At 39.4% G+C, this 18342-nt stretch overlaps 1 protein-coding gene across 5 annotated transcripts in view; it reads right to left on the bottom strand.

Moving 5' to 3' along the window:
• Nucleotides 1–2601: 2601 nt before the first annotated feature.
• GULP1 (GULP PTB domain containing engulfment adaptor 1) overlaps nt 2602–18342 on the bottom strand; it is a 125837-nt gene continuing 110096 nt past the window's right edge. For 3 of the 5 annotated variants that reach the window (XM_066322506.1, XM_066322509.1, XM_066322507.1), the window contains 2 exons: nt 12010–12104; nt 10117–10274 (listed from right to left, as the gene is read on the bottom strand). In XM_066322506.1, coding sequence (XP_066178603.1) covers nt 10137–10274; nt 12010–12104 — 233 coding nt within the window. In that variant the 3' untranslated portion in view covers nt 10117–10136. Of the gene's footprint in view, nt 4645–10116; nt 10275–12009; nt 12105–18342 lie in introns of those variants that run through there. The other 2 variants (XM_066322508.1, XM_066322510.1) reach the window with 1 other exon arrangement.

Here is an 18342-nt window from a genome sequence, read left to right as displayed (position 1 = left end):
AATATTAGAATGAAGGTAATTAGCTAAAGAACATTTGTGATGGCTTCCTTCTGGAAGCCTTTGTCAGATATGCAACTTAGCCAGGCTTTTATTATGGAGCCAACTACTAGAAATTAGGATAAATGCATGGAAATTGGAGCTTGCAGCAAGCAGCATCGTGGACAAGGCTCAGTGTGATTACCTCCTCTGTGTGAGGCAAGGTTCCTTGCTTCTGGCACACTTCAACAGCTGCAAGAGGGGACTGCAGACATGGCAAATCTGCTTCTTGGCAGCCCTCGTGCAACCCTGAGATAGGCATTAAAAGTGATGGGGCAGAACGGGAGAAGTCCTGGCATCAGTTAAGTTTCACAAAAAAATGTGCTGTGACTGAAATGCTTAATGTTGGCACAAGATGATTTTTTTTTCCCTTTCGATTTTCTTCTATACTTCCTTCCTAATCTGTTTCTGCTCCATTTTAATCTTTATTGCAAGGCAAAAGCTCTGCTGAAATAAACAGTGGAAAATGTGAGGGGAAAAAAAAAAAAAAAAAAGGAGTCTAAAGGCTGCAATCTGCTGACTTTGGTTACTGTCATTCATCTGAGACTTATTTTAAGTTCAGTCCATTCCAGAATCCACTTTAGGATTCTTAACCTGCAGGAATTGTTATCCCCAACTATATAAAAATTATATTCTTGGCAAATCACTTAAACACAACAGTTAAATTACATATTCATATGTTTGGAAAGCCCTATCCCATCACACACACAAATTACATGCTCACTCCACGAATCCCACTGCTTCTTGTACTTCCAGAAATTGTTTTGGACTGATGAATAAATAAACGTGCAGTTTCTTTTAAACTATGTACCACCACTGTCTGAATGCTGAAACATCCCAGGAAGGCAGCACTTAATACAAATGTCAGGCTTTCCTTCAGACAAAACACTGCCTTGCCCTTCTGAAATAACTGAACAAACCCAGATATTTGAGATCCTGGTCTCAATTTCATTTATGATAACCACTCATCAGTACTTTTCACCAGCTCACAGTGCAACTTATGCCTCAGTCTCTCATTAAGAATTTGTCTAAAAAAGAAAGGGGGAAAAGCAGGCTAATGAAGTACCAAAGCTCCCTTGCTGCCTTTTAGCTGAAGCCCACCAAACACCTACCAGGAGGCACTTTCAGTTGCATTTTAAAACATATGGCCAGTTACTCTGAGGGGTTTTTAACGTGTGACTTCTGCATCCTCTAATTTTAAAAAGCAACAACAAACCCCCAAAGCGTGAAAATAAGGAAACTGAGAGCTTGCCTGCAATTCTTAACACATCTCCTGTCTTAAGAGGGTGTCCAAGGGGTGACAATCTCTAGTGACAATTGACATACAGCACAGATAAGGCTCTGTGTGTTTAAGCAGAGATTTCTCAGGCAGTGACTCAATTTCTCCTCCTTTGCAGAAGGGCCTCTCTTTGTGAAGCAGAGTTGCTTGGTGAGAATGAAACCATGCTTAATTCCACAAATTGAAAATTAATCATCATAATGAAGTCTCAGAGCCAGCCCCAATCCTTGGCACATTCAGTCACCTCTGGGATTACACAACCATGCTTCTGCAAGTGTGAGAATTTCTCCTTCTCCTCTTCCTTTCCATCTGTGAAGCCAGAATGAAATATAATTCCTTTCACCACGTGAAGGATTTGATCTTTACCGATTTGAGCAATTTGATCAATTTTATGTTTAGTATAAATCCCATCTGTCAAATGGAAGGGCAAGAGCCACTTGCAGGAAGTAACGATGAGCTAGGCCAAGAACATCCTGCAGTGATGCTCAATGATTTATCAAAGGTCAAAAAACTAAAACACAAACTCACCATATTTCAGCTGTTTGACTTCAGAATTCTAACCTAAGCAGCTCATTTACTCAGGTACACCATAATAGGCAGGTAGGAAGAAAAAAATAGTTCATATCATAGGAGAAAAAGGAATGTAAAACAAGGAATCCTCCTCCTAGGTGTTAAAATAGCTTGGTAAGACAGGCCAGGACATTCCTTGCTGCTTATTCACAATACAGTAACTAAGATGTCACTTTCATTTCTAGGTATAGACTTATTTCATGGCACAGTGAATTTTTCCTTTTCAATGACTGATTATCAGATGGTTTAAGATCACTTTTCTCAAAAGCACCGGCACCATCTGCAGCAGCCTGTCCCATAAACACACCTGGGTTATAGAGATTGTTTGCTAAGGCTCAGGAAAACTTCAATTATATCCTTCCTCCCCGTTAATAGTCAGTCAGCAGCCAACTAAATTGAGCAGCGAAGTGTGGGGGGGAAAAAAGGCAAAAAGAAAAGTCAATTAAATCCAGGAAGCACAGCAGAGAGAGTTACTCCCTAACTGTCAGTATCATAGAGCAAGATTTTCCTCTGCTGACTGCAGATTAGCCCAAACTCAGTAATAAAAGGGATTGGAGTCATTCTACCCTGTCTGAGATCAGATCCTTTCCAAAGGTGACTTTTGACCCATGCCAACACTAAACCCTCCTTTGTGGCAGGTCCAGCCCAGTATTTAGGCACCTCCCAGCCCCACTTTCCAACTGGGCACTTTAGCGAATGAACACTGTGATCTAGGATGCAATTTATTTAAAAACATTTATTTTAGGCAAAATTAAACAGACATTTGAGATTACATAGAAATACAGTTTCCGATTGGATCACATAAAAATTAAAAATGCACTGTTGTGTTGATTTAAGTATTTTTGTATGTATTGACCAGGTATATAAGATTTAACCATGCCATTTGCAGTCAACTATCATAAAAATCAGTAACGAAAAAGGTTTCTTAAAATGTGCAAATATTATCTTAGTGTTACCATTGATAATAAATGACCACTAAATAGATGCTTATTATGTAAAGCTTTTTAAAGTACAATAAAAATACAAATTCTATCTGTTAAAAAAGGCCATTACTATGGCTACTAAACATCCTCATTATACAAATTCGAAAATACTATATGACAAACAAAATTATAAAGACTTTTCTTTATGAAACATATACTATTCTATTTGTTAGTGATTTCATATATATTTTTATATATATATATTTCTCCATAATACTCTATATGAATGATGAACTCAGAATAAGAGAGAGGAAGACAAATGTAATGTAGGATGTTAAGGCCCCAATTCAGCAAGGTACCTGAGGATGTGTCAAACCCAGCAAAGGAATAATCCCATTCTTTTAGCGGACTCCAAAGGTACATGCACAAGTACTTTGTTGAACAAGGCAGAAAAATACACGTGGTAAAACTGGAAAAAGTGGTTTTGGTGTAAACTGTGACTGTTAAGGACAAAATCATAAGTGTCACCAAAAAAAACCCTCTCATAACCAAAAAATAGTCTGAAAATTTGGAGGGGGTTGCCACATTTTTATGTTTTGAAGGGACAATACTAGAGGTCTGAAAGTTTTTGAATTGAATTCATGATAATAATTTTCTGAGATGGGTTTAAGACGGTGTTTTATTGCTTATGAGAAAGATTAATGAAGAGTATGCATAGACATGTCAGCATTCATCTCACCAGCAGCTGAGAATTTTGATGTGCAGGTATTTCTGCACTGTGAACAACCAGTGGGTGCAAAGGACTTACTTACAGTCAGTTCTTTTGCAGAAAGCCTCAAAATTAAAGACATATAACATTAAAGAAGAGAGTAAAAGAATTATACTCAATAGAGCCTGGCTCTAAACACTCAGGTGTTGAAAGTAATTACAGAACTGAGCCCAGTGCCTGCTTATACACAAAATTACAGAAGTTCCTAAGTAAATGCAGGACCATAATCTTCCTGTTAAGTTATGGCTAGCATATAATGGATTCCAAGGTACATATTTTACACTTCAGCTATAAAACATCAAAACAAAGGGCAGTTGCTTCGCCATTCTGCAATTTAGCAGCTCTTCTAGGCTCATTAAGCACTAATTAGCAGACTTACAACTTGTTAGTTTTTAAAACATGAACGAAGGACCTAAAATCTGGGTTGTATAGACCAATGACAACATTTGTACAGGATAGTAACCACACAGTGATGGAAATCGATCACGCTGCATCCAGATTTACTTTTGAAGCATATAGTAATGGTTAGTATCTTCTGCTTTTTTCACTGCTAATTGAAATTTTTGCAGCAAATATTAATAATATTACTGCTTGAATATTAAATAATGCCTTAAAAGCATAATTTCAAAATGCTGCTAGGTAAAATATTATGTAGAATTCATGCCTGGACATTTGCAGAGAGAGAGAGAGGTATGTGTGACCTTTCTGAAGAACTTCTCCAAGCTAATAGTCATAAAGCATAGTAAACTCGGGCCAACAGGTGACAGAAAGAAACACAACAGCGTAATTTAATCCATAATTCATAAACAAATACAACTTTTTACATTTGTACAGGGAAAGACTGGAAGTAAATTGGATTTTTACAGAAGCAAGCCTCACAAGAGTTTACATGTTGAAAAAAGCAATTTTTGGCACATGGATAGTATCTGTGAGTACGTGTTCAGAAATAAAAAACCCCACCACTGCGGAGGAATTTCACATTGACTTTCTTGGCATCAGCACCTGCTGTCTAGTGGGTCAAGACAAAATACTGTGCCTTCAAGAGTTAATCCCATTTTGAACCCCTCCTGCAATGAAACAAGACATCATTAGTAAAGAGCCAAGTGAGTTCTGGAGAATTATGCTCTCCTTGTAAAAACATTTAAATCCAAACGTATCTTTATGCAGACAAACTGCAATAAAATCTCAGCCTGAATCCACGGACATTTACATTATTTTGTCACTTTTTAAAAAGTCTTAGTGGTTAACTCCTAAAAGACATACACCATAAAACAGCATAGCTACAGCATGTACATAAGGTGAAGAGAACACTATAAAATAACAAAATTGAATATTCTTGTACATAGGTCGACAGAAACCCAAACAAGTAAAAAAAACTGAGTAAAATTCAAGGAGATTTATATTGAACAATACAGGTATGACATGGACATTGTTACTGATACAAGGTGTCTGCTACATTCTGTGGTGCTGTAAGAGCATCCCAACCAAAAGTGCTGACTACCCCACCTCAGAGGGCTGCTCTGAACTGCTCCCAGTGCAGTTAAATTGACAGGGCTTTACTGCCCACTGCCTTCTGAGCTTCATGAAAAAGGCAAATAAAATCATACTTGCTCTACTGCAAATGAAGAAACTCTGCATTTTAAAGGCACATAACTCAGTAAAATAAAACACAGTGGTATTCTGAAAGTGCAATCAGCTGCTTTGAAAGTTCAGACCAAAATTCCTGAGTTTACCCTCATTCATTTTATTAGTAGAAACACAAGAAAGATTAGAAGCTGGATGCTAACACCTCCTCTATGGAAAAGAAATTCATTCTACAAATACTTTTTTTTGTACATTTTATACAAGCTTGGCTTGCCAAAGGTACTTAGTTCACACCAGTCCTAAAGTAACAACTGCATTTTTAATACAGGAAAAACACTTTTTTTCCCCGTTTCTTCTTTTGCATTAAAAAAAGCGGAATAATTGCGGCTTGACCCTCAAAAGTCACCTTGGAGTCAAGAAAATTTCAGTCTGTTGGGTGAAAGTACTTTGAAGGTTTAAGCAATTGGAAACAGGGCTCTGACTGGAAATGCCATGAGAACATCAACTCCAGTGGCAGCTGTCGCAGTGCTCTGTTCAGTGAGAGAGTGTTGACTCTGTGCTATGAAATCAATAAACAGTCCTTTCATCAAGAAAATATCTTGTAAACAAGATAAATCTTCTTGTAAACCCATCTGTATGGGGATTAGGCACAAACTCAAGTTTTCCCTCACATGCACAGCAGTACCTCCAGACCATATCTTTTGGGTTTAGAAGATAATCCCATGTCAAGCCATCTTAATTTCAAACCAACTCAAATCACATTTGAAAAGTGTATGAATATGGAATAGCCCTGCCAGCTACTGCTACCAGGAGGACAATGTGGCAAAACAGAACAAACCTTCTGGCAATAGTTACTAAATGGTCTGAGAATTTCCAAGAAAAAGGTGCATTTTCCTAAAGGCAGAGCCATACCATGAAATGCTGAGCAAGTAGCAGCACTGTGGTGTAAACTGCTCCCCACCTGTGCTATCCCAGTTTGCTCTACCTGGGTCACTCAAGGCCCACTAGTGTATTTAAGATTCCCCCCCGCCTTTTTTTTTTCCTCTGTATATAGCAAAGGATTAAAAGGAAGAACATTCAATGCAAAAGATATTTCAAGTGAACAGCAGCTGAAATTCCAAGTGAAACACATCCTGTTACAGACAGTGTTCATTTACCCAAAGGGAAAATTAATTGATGCAACTGCAGTCAAAGGACTGCTTACCCAGAAGGAGAATTCAGAGAATTAGCCCTAGGGTCTAATCTGTACATTTTAAACCCTGCAGTTACAATGTGCCTAGGATGCTCAACTTCTGAACTATCTGAAGGCTGCTTCCAGTTTGGAGCTTGTAAAGGGGTACAGCAACAAGGGATTGTTGTTGGTGCCTCAGCCTGAGGGTGCTTGATGAACTCCAACAGAAGAACATCACCAACAGCTGGTTTGACAAGGATAGAGACCTTCATGCTGAGCCAGCCAGAGCCTTCACTGAACATCCATCCCATTCCCGTCCTGCTCACTCTTATTTTTATCTTATTTTTACAGTTAAGCATTGAGTTTGCTGGTGTCTTAAGTAGCTTCACTTCCACTGCTCTTTTTCAGCAAGCAAAGAACAAATCAGATGAGGCATTTTGGAAGTACACTCATCTCACTTCTCTTATGTTGAGCATGACAAGTTTTTTCCACACAAACTGGTATTTTGTCACTTAGCACTTTGCTTGTTGGCTATGACTTGACTTAGAACTATTTCTACTTTCTTGAAGAATTGTGGCTTCCTTGACCTCTTCTTCTGCAGCTTCACTCTAGTCACTTCCCCACACTCCATTTTAGTCCTTCTCAAGCTGAGATATTTTGCATTTAAAAAATTACATTCCCACATATTTGCAATGTGATCAATGCTAATCCGGCCAGAGATTGCTGCTTTTTATGGATCATAATTATTTAAAAAGCTTTTCAATTTTATTGAAATTTATTTTCAAAAATGAACTATTGTCTGTCCTAAAAGAAATCAGTGCTGTGGTTGCCAGGTGCTGTTACCAGTTGCACTCCTGAGAGCAATGGCTCATGTATGTTCCTGTCTGTAACAGGGATGTGGCATTTCCATGGTCACTTCCGAGCCACACCAAATCCATGATCATCAATGTCATTCTGTAACTCCAAGCAGGCTCAAACTTCCACAACAACCACAAGGCCAAAAAGCCCAACACCATAAAGAGGATCAAAGCAATCCAGGTGGCTAGCTGGGCATTCCTTTCATTCAAGGAATGTAAAATCTAGATTTTTTTCCCCCTTGGATATTGAAGTGGAGGACATGAAGTAAATAGGAGTATAAACAAAGGAAAGCTGCATTGTCTCAATCAATATTCCTAAAAAAAGAATTGCAACCCTCAAAAGGGAAAAAAATAATCAGAATATCTCCATCCAGAAGACTCCCTGGCAGAGTGATTGCAATTTCCAAAGATGAGGGAGGCAAAGACATCAGATCTCCCACAGCCATCACTATTCCTAACCCCTCAGATTCAGCAACTTGACTCCAAATTCTTAGCTAATTTTTGGAATCTCCAAAACGATACTTTGGCAAACACATAATTAAAAATTAAAATCCAATCAGCTGCAGTCAAGCAAGCCATGGGAAGGCTTTAGAAGTAGATTTCCCTTTCCATGCAGAATAGAACTGTTGTTGATGCAGGTTCTCACAGTGGTGCAGAACACCGAGTGCCACATGTGCTTTTAGGACTGCAGTTCATATCTACACCTGAGCTGCTCAGGGCTCCCCCGTGCTCTGGCTCCCAGGGGAAGCTGCTCTCTGATCATTATAGAACTGTACATGCCAGCTTTTAGTGCTCAGCATCCACAGCTGTAATAGTAATGAAATCAGTTGCAATGACACAGACTTAAATTATGATTTTTTTCCCTCTGATAAACTTGACTAATGTGTTAGGCAATTGTTTTTAATGACATATAGAGTCAGCTTCTTGATAAACTTTATAGTTTATATCAATTTATATATAATGCATCACTAATTTTAATGCACAGCACTTACAATATTTTGCTTTGTAAAATTCAGGCCCTTCAACTTCTAATAATGTGTTCTTAGAGTAACTCTGCCTGTTCATTAAAACCCATGTGTGCTATAGCTCCCTGTGCTTTAAAGGTTCAGGAAACAGAGACTCTTCATGCAGTCAAAAAACTCTCTCTGATTTGCTGATTTTCAGGGAATGCTGAAAAAAACCACTCTGTGGCACTGGCCAGGAGAGGGAACAAGAAGGGCTCTGAAGTGTGCATCTATACTGTGCCTTGTTTTTCTGTGTTCATGTCCTCCTCAAGGAGCTTTTTTTACTTTAGAGGCACTTGAACACAAGGACTGAGCAGTTTAGTTACCTACAAAGTAATGGTGTTGTACTAAGGGATGTGATTGATGCCTTAAAGAGAGCAGCAAAACTTGTTTTCACTTGAAACAGCTCAGAAACAATCCCTCCTCTAAACTCGGCCTTTTTTTGGTGTCAAGGATAAAAAGATGTGAGCTATTCTGGTTTAAACCAGTAAGCAGCACAAGACAAAGAACTTGCACTTATTTGGGAGATGAATTTGCCAAAGTCAACCTTATGGCTCAGAAGTTAACTCACTTATCACTTCACAGCGACTTCACTCAATGAGCTTAAGTCAGCACAAACCCAACGAAGCAATGACAAATTTACATATCTCTTAGAAGAGTATTTAGAGGGCTGAGCATAACTTATTTCAGATGGAAAGATGTCAAGCCTACTGACTGCTTCAGGGCATGCAGGGAGAATGGCCTGCAGCTCCTGGATGCTTTCTGATACTAACTACCTTGAGATTTTAATAAATTATAGCAGCTGCTGCTGGTGTGATTCATCATCCAGGGAAACTTCTCCTCACTGCAAGATTTCTGAGAAAGCAGACATTAATTTTATTAATGTCTGGATACAGTCAAAATAAAGATGAAAATATGTTTCAGCATAAGGGTGCAGGGAAACAGGAGGTTGGACAGTCATCAGAGAGAGGCCTGAGCTGTAAAAGTCACATCTCGGCAAATGTTTGAGTTTTAAGCTCTCCAAAAAGATCAACAGAGATTGGACTGAGAAATGGAATAGAAAGCCTAACTGTGAAATTTGGATCCACACTGAAGTTTAAAAATAAGAGTGTTCCCCTAGAGGCCAGGGAACTTTATCTGATCTCCCTAAGTTCAGAATGCAGGATGCAAAGGAAAAGCACCCACTACTCCAGAGTTTATTCTCCAGTGCCTCCTTGATGCTGTGCTCTCCTCTCCCACTGTGTTCCCAAATCCCCTCCAGCACAAGGCTAGGTCAGGACAGCTCTTCTGCACACGGGGTGTGTGTGCTGAGGCACCTCACGTGCTCCACACAAGAAACAGGGTGAGAGAGCCTGGCCTGAGCTGCTCCAGTCAGGCTGGCACAGCTTTGCTTATCACCCTCACTGCACGGTCCAACACCCCCTTGGAGGAAGTTTAGACTTGGAACTATTTGCTAGGTGTCTGTAAAAAACTTACCTTTACAGATTTAATGGAATACATTAATTACTGAATCGCAGGCTGTACTTCCATAATGCAAAGATGACAGATTCATTCACTTTGCATTTCAGAAAAGAAGAGAGGCCCACGTTTCTCTTCCACATTTCTCATAGTTGGATTTCCAGAGCACATTACACCTTTTGTGCTCTCACCTTCCTCATGGGCTGTTGAGAGGAGCACAGCTGCTTCTGCTCATTGGAAAGTTCTAAATCATTATGTCCAAACAAAGACTTCCTCTCAAATGTGATTGTGCTGACACAATCTCTTGTACTAAAGGTTTTGCTGAAATCATTTCACTAGTGACAATCTGATAATGACAACTCAAACAGCAGTGAAAACAAAGCCTTAGTATTAGCACCTGGCAAGACAGAGTAAACAAAATGACCATGAATTGTCCTTAACTTACAGACTGTAGGCCCCTAAAAATGAAAATGGCCCTAAGAGCTCTATACACAAAACATAAATCTTAACATTTTTATACATAAGCAAATATACATAAAAATAGAAACACGGGACAAACACATTTCAATTGTAAATGCTTTAAATACCATTATTAAAATATGATATACCAACCATCGCTGACGCTGTGCACCCAGGAAAGCACAAGAAGATAAAAGAGACATTAGGAAAAACATGCTTCAATCTGTATTTTGCAGCAACCACACATAAAATAACCGCACACAGTCTTTGCTTTGGCTCAAGTAAAAATACGGGGAGTTTTTGTGTCCTTTCAGCTGTACACTTGTTCTCAGCTGGATCATACAGGACAAGTTTTGTGCCTACATAAAGGTCCCATAATTAACTTTCAGTGAATAGGTGATATGCTAGGGGGGGAGTGCCTTTCTTTCCAACAGGACACAATAACACCTTAATGCTTGGAAATTTTGTTGTTGATTGGTTGTCTCCTTGTTTTAGAACAAGAGAGTACAAACAATGAAGCAATTTCAGGACTTCAAACATTTTGATAAAGATATTTACTACTCCATTTCCTGATGTTTTATGAGATGACAGCACTCTGTAGTGTTGTAGGCAAACAATTCCAAATATTGTCAAAACATTACCCGTAACAGGAACTCTTAATACTTGACATTTAAATATTGACATATCATTATGAGTGGTAACCACAGTTGCTACAGTTTATTTTCCCTAAAGCAATGGAAATGCTGATAATATATCAATGGGAGGTGCTGTAAGATTTGGGGTTTGTGTTCGAGGGCTTGGTGACAACATTACAACATTCACAAAACACAAGCATGTTGTTGGAATTGCAAAGTTGACAATTTTGGCTTTTAGATGCTCTTTGAAATTATGTGGGGGACCAAGAAGCTAAATTTCTTACTTCACTGTGAGTAGAGTTTGTCAGTGGAACCATCCTGAACTGACACGGAAAAGAAAATGTACTCAGGAAAATAAAATGGTATTTAAGTCATATTGAAGCCTCTACTGCTCTCTAGGCAGGAGAGAGGAAGAGAAGGAGCCCAAGAGCAAATGCCCTTGGACTTTGTGGGCTCCTAAGAGATAAGAGGGCTGGAAACCCTGGGAGCACTTTCTGCTGAGGAGCCAGGATCCTAGAAATTCAAGTTTCCATTATTTCCAGCCTTTTCTTTTCCTGGCAGGCTCTTTAAAAAAGAATAGAGATAAGAAAGCTGGCAAGGAATTAGTTTTGAAAGCCTAACTGCAGAGCATAATTTGTTCCAAAACTTGAGGACTTTCTCCTAGAATTGTTTCACAATTGGGTCAATAACTGAATGGACAATGTTGAGGGCTTCAGAATTAACAAACATTTTCTGATAAAACCACAACAGTTTAGAATTCTTGACTCAATTATCAAGAGTTAAATTGCCCCAGGTTGCCAGAGGGCTGTTTTTAAAGGCAGCAGAGAATTGCCACAGCCCTGGAAGCACCTAAGTCTGCCGACGCTATGAGAAACCAAAGTGAAGCCACCGAGGGCCAGAGCAGGAGTGTGGTAAATAAATTGGGATGGTGGAGATCGCTGCAGCTAAAGGTCAAGGGGTCTGCAGGGCTCTTGGCTCAGCTCTCTCAGTCCCTTCTCAGTTAATGGCCCCCAAATCATGTTGGTTACACAGCTGAGAAACCCCTCATTAGTGTCACCGACTGTATTGGCTCCAGGTGGGGCTCCTGAGGCAAACCCAGACTCCAGCCCAAGGACCAGGAGATAAACTTACAGAAGGAATGGTCAGCGATGGGGGTTTGTCTGTGCATTAGTGTGAGCATTGTGGAACACATTTTTAGAATACTGTAAGCATGCATTTCAAGAGCAGGCACACAGCCATCAAACCCACGTAGGTCAGCAGTTACCTGCATCTCATCTAGTTTGGACTGAATGTCTGGAGGGAAATCTCCTGCTCCACAGCTAAAAGGGTCAAAAGGTTCTGCTCCAAAAAGGTCTCTCTCTGCAACAACAGAAAAGTGAGTCACTGGGAGAACAGGTATAGGCTACAACAACAGTGCTCTGAAAAAGCCACCTCACATCTCCTGAGCTCAGTTAACAGCACCACCAGATAAGCCACTCATCAACCACAACTTTTAACATCCCAATCTGCAAGCCAGGTCTTGGGCAGTTTTCCAAACTTGAATACTCAAATATTTTTCCAAGAACACCACTGAACCTCTGTTTAAGCCTCTCTTTATCTTCCATTAATGCTTGTGCCTTCTGGAGATCCGAGGAGAAGTCGTTGCCATTTGAAGAGGGCATCATACTGATGTGTGCTCTGGAGTCTGTGGAGTTTCAAAAATGCAGAGGAAGAAACTGGACATGAGCTGCCAAATTTCATCTCTACATCATGTCGACAACAAATTACCAACCAACTAATCTTTGTGTCCCCTGTCTGCCACTCCTCAGGTTAAGGATGTTTTTGTGAGACAAGCAAATACTCTTACTCAGGCAAGGCCTTTGTTTGATACAGCTCCTCAATGAACAACTAGCAGTAATTAAAACTAAAAGTCATATGAGTTAAAATCTTGGATAAGATCACATCAAGAAAGGAAAAAAACCCAACAAAAACCAAAAAAAAAAACCCCAAAAACCCAAAACCCCCCCAAACCACAACATGACCATGAGTTGTCACTTAAACATAAAATTCCACCAAATTTGAGTGCATAAATAGAATGACTGCAAATTTCCCTTTCTCAAGACTAGAACTTTCCCTTTTTCTTAACTGTAGTTTTGCATTCTAGTGGCCAAAGGATGGGGGGGGTGTTTCTTTTTTATCCTCTGGGCAAGTAGAAACACTTCCAATAAAATTGGATTCCTTTTTCATATTAGACCAGTACAGTTCTGCCTGCTCAAATATTTCTTTTTTGGGTTTTCATGTTTTGGGTGGTTTTTTCTCTCTTAGTAATAGATTTTTCTTTCCTACAGTTAAAGGTTCCATCTCTAGACACTTTTCCCATCTCACATTGGATTAACTTACAGCAGTTAAAAAAAAATTGTTAACCCAAACCAACCCCACTGATTGCAGAATTTACCAGGTTTCTACAGCCTTGTCACTGGTGGAGAGAAAACCAGAACCATTAGGAAATATCCTCTCTCCTAAATTTCATGGCTGCCTAGGAAGAAACCTGACAAGCATTCTACCTGCCTCAAAACAATTCTCATTTTAGAGCATGACAGTAAGGGAGGCAACAGTAACCCTGAAGTGATTGGACAGTTAAGCACAAAATTCACCCTTAACACCTGAGGTGTGGGTGACAATTAACTGCTGAACCCAACTCCTCATTGCAGTGTTCCCAGTCCTGTATCACTGCACAGAGGCTTGATTTTGGCATCCTTACAGGCAGAATTTTACACCTGTGTTCTCTAGGCTCTCCAGCAGTTATTGTGCATATCAGTCTGTCAGGGCTTTTTTTTTAAACAGATAGATGTTATCAGGCTGCACACCAGAAATTTTAAATAACTGGCCACTACTATCATTTGCTCTCGCAATAAAATACAGAAATTCCCACCACAAAGGACAGCAACTTGAGCAGAACTTGATTGATTACATATTTCAAAAACTGTGGCTAAACAGCGCCAAACTGTCACATGGGACCAGGAGATGGGCCAGAGAAGAGAGCCTTATTCCAGGAGTCCACACTGGAGCCAAGAAGAAATCCAGTCTTTCCTGGCAAAGGCAGACCACCTGCATGCAAGAGAGACAATAACTCGGATAATCTAATGTAAAAATTAGGTTGTCCCTCATCCTTTGCCTCTTTCACAGCCAAAATGGGTCTGCTCCAGTATAACCAGTGTCCTGAAATGCTCTGATGGTCCTAACAAATAACCTTCAGATGTGCAGCAGCTTTCACTTGCAATCTAACCTCTGCTGGGCAACAAAGTGATTCTACTTTATAACCCTCAACAGTCTATGGTTCATTATGTAGGTCCATTTTCTTTCTTTCCACCTTTAAAAGGAGCTGACAGCTTTCTCTGTAGTCAGACAATCAAAAGCAGACAGTTCCAACACCAAGGCTTAGCAAACATTCTATGAATGCATTTAGGAAAAAACAGTGAAGGACAAAACTCCTGCATTTGATTTGTACTGAATTATGACATGACTATTTTTAAAAGCAAGCGTTTTGTACAATATTATGGCTATTATCTCATTCATGCCTTATTACTGAGCTTTTATTAATGAAAGCACTTTTGAGCTCATTAGCAGGAGAACAGAAGTTTTGACTCCTTTAATGTCACTTCTTCCTTAAAAGTGAAAGATTTCTGAATTTATACTGTACACAAGTCAGAATTTAAAATCAGCCACAGTGTGACTTATTCCAAGTGACAGAGCCTAGTAAACCCTGCACAGAATCAAATTCAAAATCAAGCAGCATTACCTAGTTGGGTTTCTGTGCAAAGCTGTTACCTGGGGAACTATCTCTATCGTCACTTGCTATCCACTTCAGCTGAACAAGTCTGCAGAACAACTGCTTTTCTGCATTTAAAGTTTGAGTGCTATAGGAGAGACTGCACTGCTGAGAGTCGGGGAGGGACAAAGTTCCATGGAATATTTTCAGTAGCACTGTTTGTATTTGCCTTGGGACCTGAAGAACATGTGTAAAATGGAGAAAAATGAAGATTTCATCCCTGCACCATTGCATGGGATATCCATAGGTTTATCCACCTGTGTTCACTCCACTCCTGATGGAGGGGGTCTACTTTTAGCACAGATGGGATAAATTGGTAACTTTTTATTTCAGGCCAGAGTATTTGCATGAAAATTAGCTATAACAAGAATATCTTGCCTGGCATACTCCCCAGAATTACTGTAGCATAGACAGGCATTTCTTTCTCCAATAAACAGCAACCAAGAAGCCTTTGAAAATGATCCTTTCAAATGGTACAAATCATTTCCTTTTTCCCTTTCTCATTCCTTTCTGGATGGAAATAAATTCACAAGCTGCAAAAATGACCCACAAATTCAAAAGCCATGAAATGCTGATGTTTTAGATCCTCAGCTGAAACCACAGGATAACATGAACAAGTAATAAATTCTGGGACCTGGCATTCAGGAGAACAAACACATAATACTGGAGAACAGCAAGCTGCACTCTATGATAAATTCAAAATCAGCAATTACTAAGCAAAAATACAAATATTTGGCTTTTCTGCTGCACTTGACATCCCAATCTCTACCTTAGCTCTCATCCAGGCATACAGCTATGCTGAAATATGCTTTGCCCAGATGGAGCAGCTGTGATGACAAAAATGAATCACACACAGACAAGCACCCAAAGAAATATTTGGAATAAACTGAGACAAGGAAATCCAGAAAGCCTTTCCTTTAGCTGCAGGCTACTCCATATTTTTTTTCTTTGGAAATTATTACAGCCATTATTTTGACAAAATACTCTTAAATATCTGCAGGAAAAGAGCACCTCGGAGAAGATTTCTGCATCTGCCAGTTGTGACCTTGGATTCTTCATGATGCATTTGTGTGAAATAAATATTGAACAACTCAAGAGAAAATAATCCTCTTCAGTTCTTTTCTGAGATATGAAAATAATGCTGTGTCAACAAGAAGCATAAGTTAATTCCTCCTTTAATGAAATAAAATTAAGAAATTAATTCTGACCATTCAGATAACTTAAAAGAACATTTACAACACCTTACTCTACAAGGAAAAATAAACAGCTTGCAATCTCCAGCATAGCATTTCTGGTTGCATTTCACTATGCTGCAATTATTACCTGAAGAGTCAGCGTGCATTTGCCCAGTCTGCAACCTCCTGTACAAAAATTATGCCATTTTCTCCTTTAAGTAGGTAAACCCCATTTATTTGCTATTGCTGATACAGCCGGTAGTGAGCAGACATTTACTGAGCAGCCCTGTTGAAAAAGGCTGGGTTTCTTTAACTACATGCTGTGACCTCTGCAAAGCCAGAGGTACCATTTATCACCCTGTGTTATAATTTTTTTTTTTTTCTGGGAGATTACCAAGGGAAGAACTGGTAAGCAAAATTCTAACTCTGGGCATTTCTCTTTCTGGGAAACTGAACTGTCATCCTGGTGCCAGTAATTACCCATGAAACTCTGTCTTGGAGGAATGCAAAGTGCTTGGTATTGTTGCAGGTACTCCCTGGGTAACAGGCCTCACTTAGGAAAAAGGAATAAATGAGGTGATACTAACACATAGATAGCAAACCCTCATCTTTCTCCTTCTTTACTACTGAAAGTGAGAAAGGTGAAAGTTACAAAATTATAAATTCCAACAAAATCACTCTGCAATTTCACCAAACCAACTCTGCTTGAGTGCAGTGACAATGCAAGCAGAGATAGGAGCAGGAAAGGGTGATCTCAGAAAATGGAGACTCCAAATTTTGGCTCCTTTTGGCTGCCAGCCCTCTGACTTGTACTGGAGAAAGAAATGCCAGCTTGCTGCTACTGCCAGCAGTGGCACCACAAAGCAACGCTTTATTGCACATTGTCACAGTAATGGGACATTGCATAGCCTGAAGGAGCTTATGGGAGCTGAACTTTCTCATCTGGGACAGTAAAACCCTTGTTTGACGATAAAATATTCCTCTCCTGTTTCAGTGACACTCTGAAATATGCCAAAAAGCATTAATAGCTGATGAACACAGTAATTTTCAACATAGAAAGTATCATGACCCAGACTGAAAGAGCAGAGATCAAAAGTACAAAGACCATGATGGGCTTTGTAACCTCTCCCTGAAGTGGCATCTCTGAACTGAAGGTCATCATCTTCACCTCAGCCGAAGGCAAATCAGTGAAGTGCAGAAGCAGTAACTACTTTAAACAACAGACATCAATGTTAATAAGCAACTTTTTTTTTTTTTTTTTTTTTTTTTTTTTTTTTTTTTTTTTTTTAATATTAGAAAACCCACTGCCTGAACAATTACAAATCCTGTACAGCTGGAATTTTCAAGATGCCTCAAAGTGTGTGAATGCCGACTCCTGACTCCCACAAAGTTTCTATGGAACTCAGCCACAATTTCAATGGAACTGAGGTAGGAAAATAGGTAAAAAACCAAAATCTTGACCTACGAATCAATTCAATTTTTTCCATTCTTGAAACTGTATGTGCACTTTTAGATCTATTTTATGGTGTTGCCTGTAGTTTCAGAGAAGCACTCTTTCAATTTTTTATTACAAAGCCATAAAATGCTCTCAATAAAGCAGTTCTATTCTAATATTCTAATAAAATATTCTATTATCCTTTTAAATTATATGAAAACAGTTAATACTGACTATACTTGATAGAGGTAATATTCTGTTTGCATACCTTTTGAGAATCCCAGAGAAATCAATTAATTATTTTTAAATACTCTCTTAAAAAAACCCCAGAGTTCTTTATTGAATTAAGAGTCTCAACATTTGCTTTCTCTTTAGAAGGTGGCAGACATTCTGATCAAATGATCACCTGGAACCAGACAGTGCATTAGACATGGGCTTGGGGACAGAAGACATTCACTGTTACAGTTATAAAAGTTAAGAAATGCATTTTTATTTTTTTTTTTTGGTGCACAACTCCCATTCACAGCTGAAAATTCTACATCCTAGAGGCGTGCCCCAAACCAGCACAATCTCCTCAAACGTGCCCCATATGGTGGCAGGCAGTAACATTAACGTCCCTTATCCACCCTAAAGCAGGCATCAGGAACAGAAGACACAAACACAGACTGGTATTTCCACAACCCCTAACATCACCTGTGCATGCCCCACTCTCCTCCCCCTCAAGGGATTCCCAAAGCTTTCAAAGAGGCTTTCCAGACTCCAAAAATATTTCTAGAAGTCAAGAACTTTACCCAAGATGCTTTCAAGGTTTACAAAGCAATATTGCTGTTGTTAATAACTTGAAGATTTTTTCGGAGTGGCTGACACATCTGGAGAGGTTCATCAACTACAGCTAAACAAAGCTGTGCATGACTGTGAAAAGTAGTATTGAAAACAGCATTCCAAGTCTCCTTGAGGGGTTTCTTGGCTCTCCCTTGAGCATCACCATACTTACTCCACCTGCTGCCTTCCCCAGAAACGCAGGCTCTAGGTGCTAGAACCGTGGCTTGACAAGGAAAGAACTAACAGGAAGTAAAAGTATTCCTTGAAGTACAGAAAAGAGACCGGAAAAGAAAAGCCAAGTTAAAATCCCCAACCCAGCTCCTTCCAAGTGTATATGTCACAGTTTCACAGTAAGTT

Source organism: Sylvia atricapilla, chromosome 7 (genome assembly GCF_009819655.1).
Source record: "Sylvia atricapilla isolate bSylAtr1 chromosome 7, bSylAtr1.pri, whole genome shotgun sequence".
NCBI lineage: Eukaryota > Metazoa > Chordata > Aves > Passeriformes > Sylviidae > Sylvia > Sylvia atricapilla.
The sequence above is the reverse complement of the archived record's forward strand: the minus strand, read 5'-3'. Positions and strand labels throughout refer to the sequence as shown.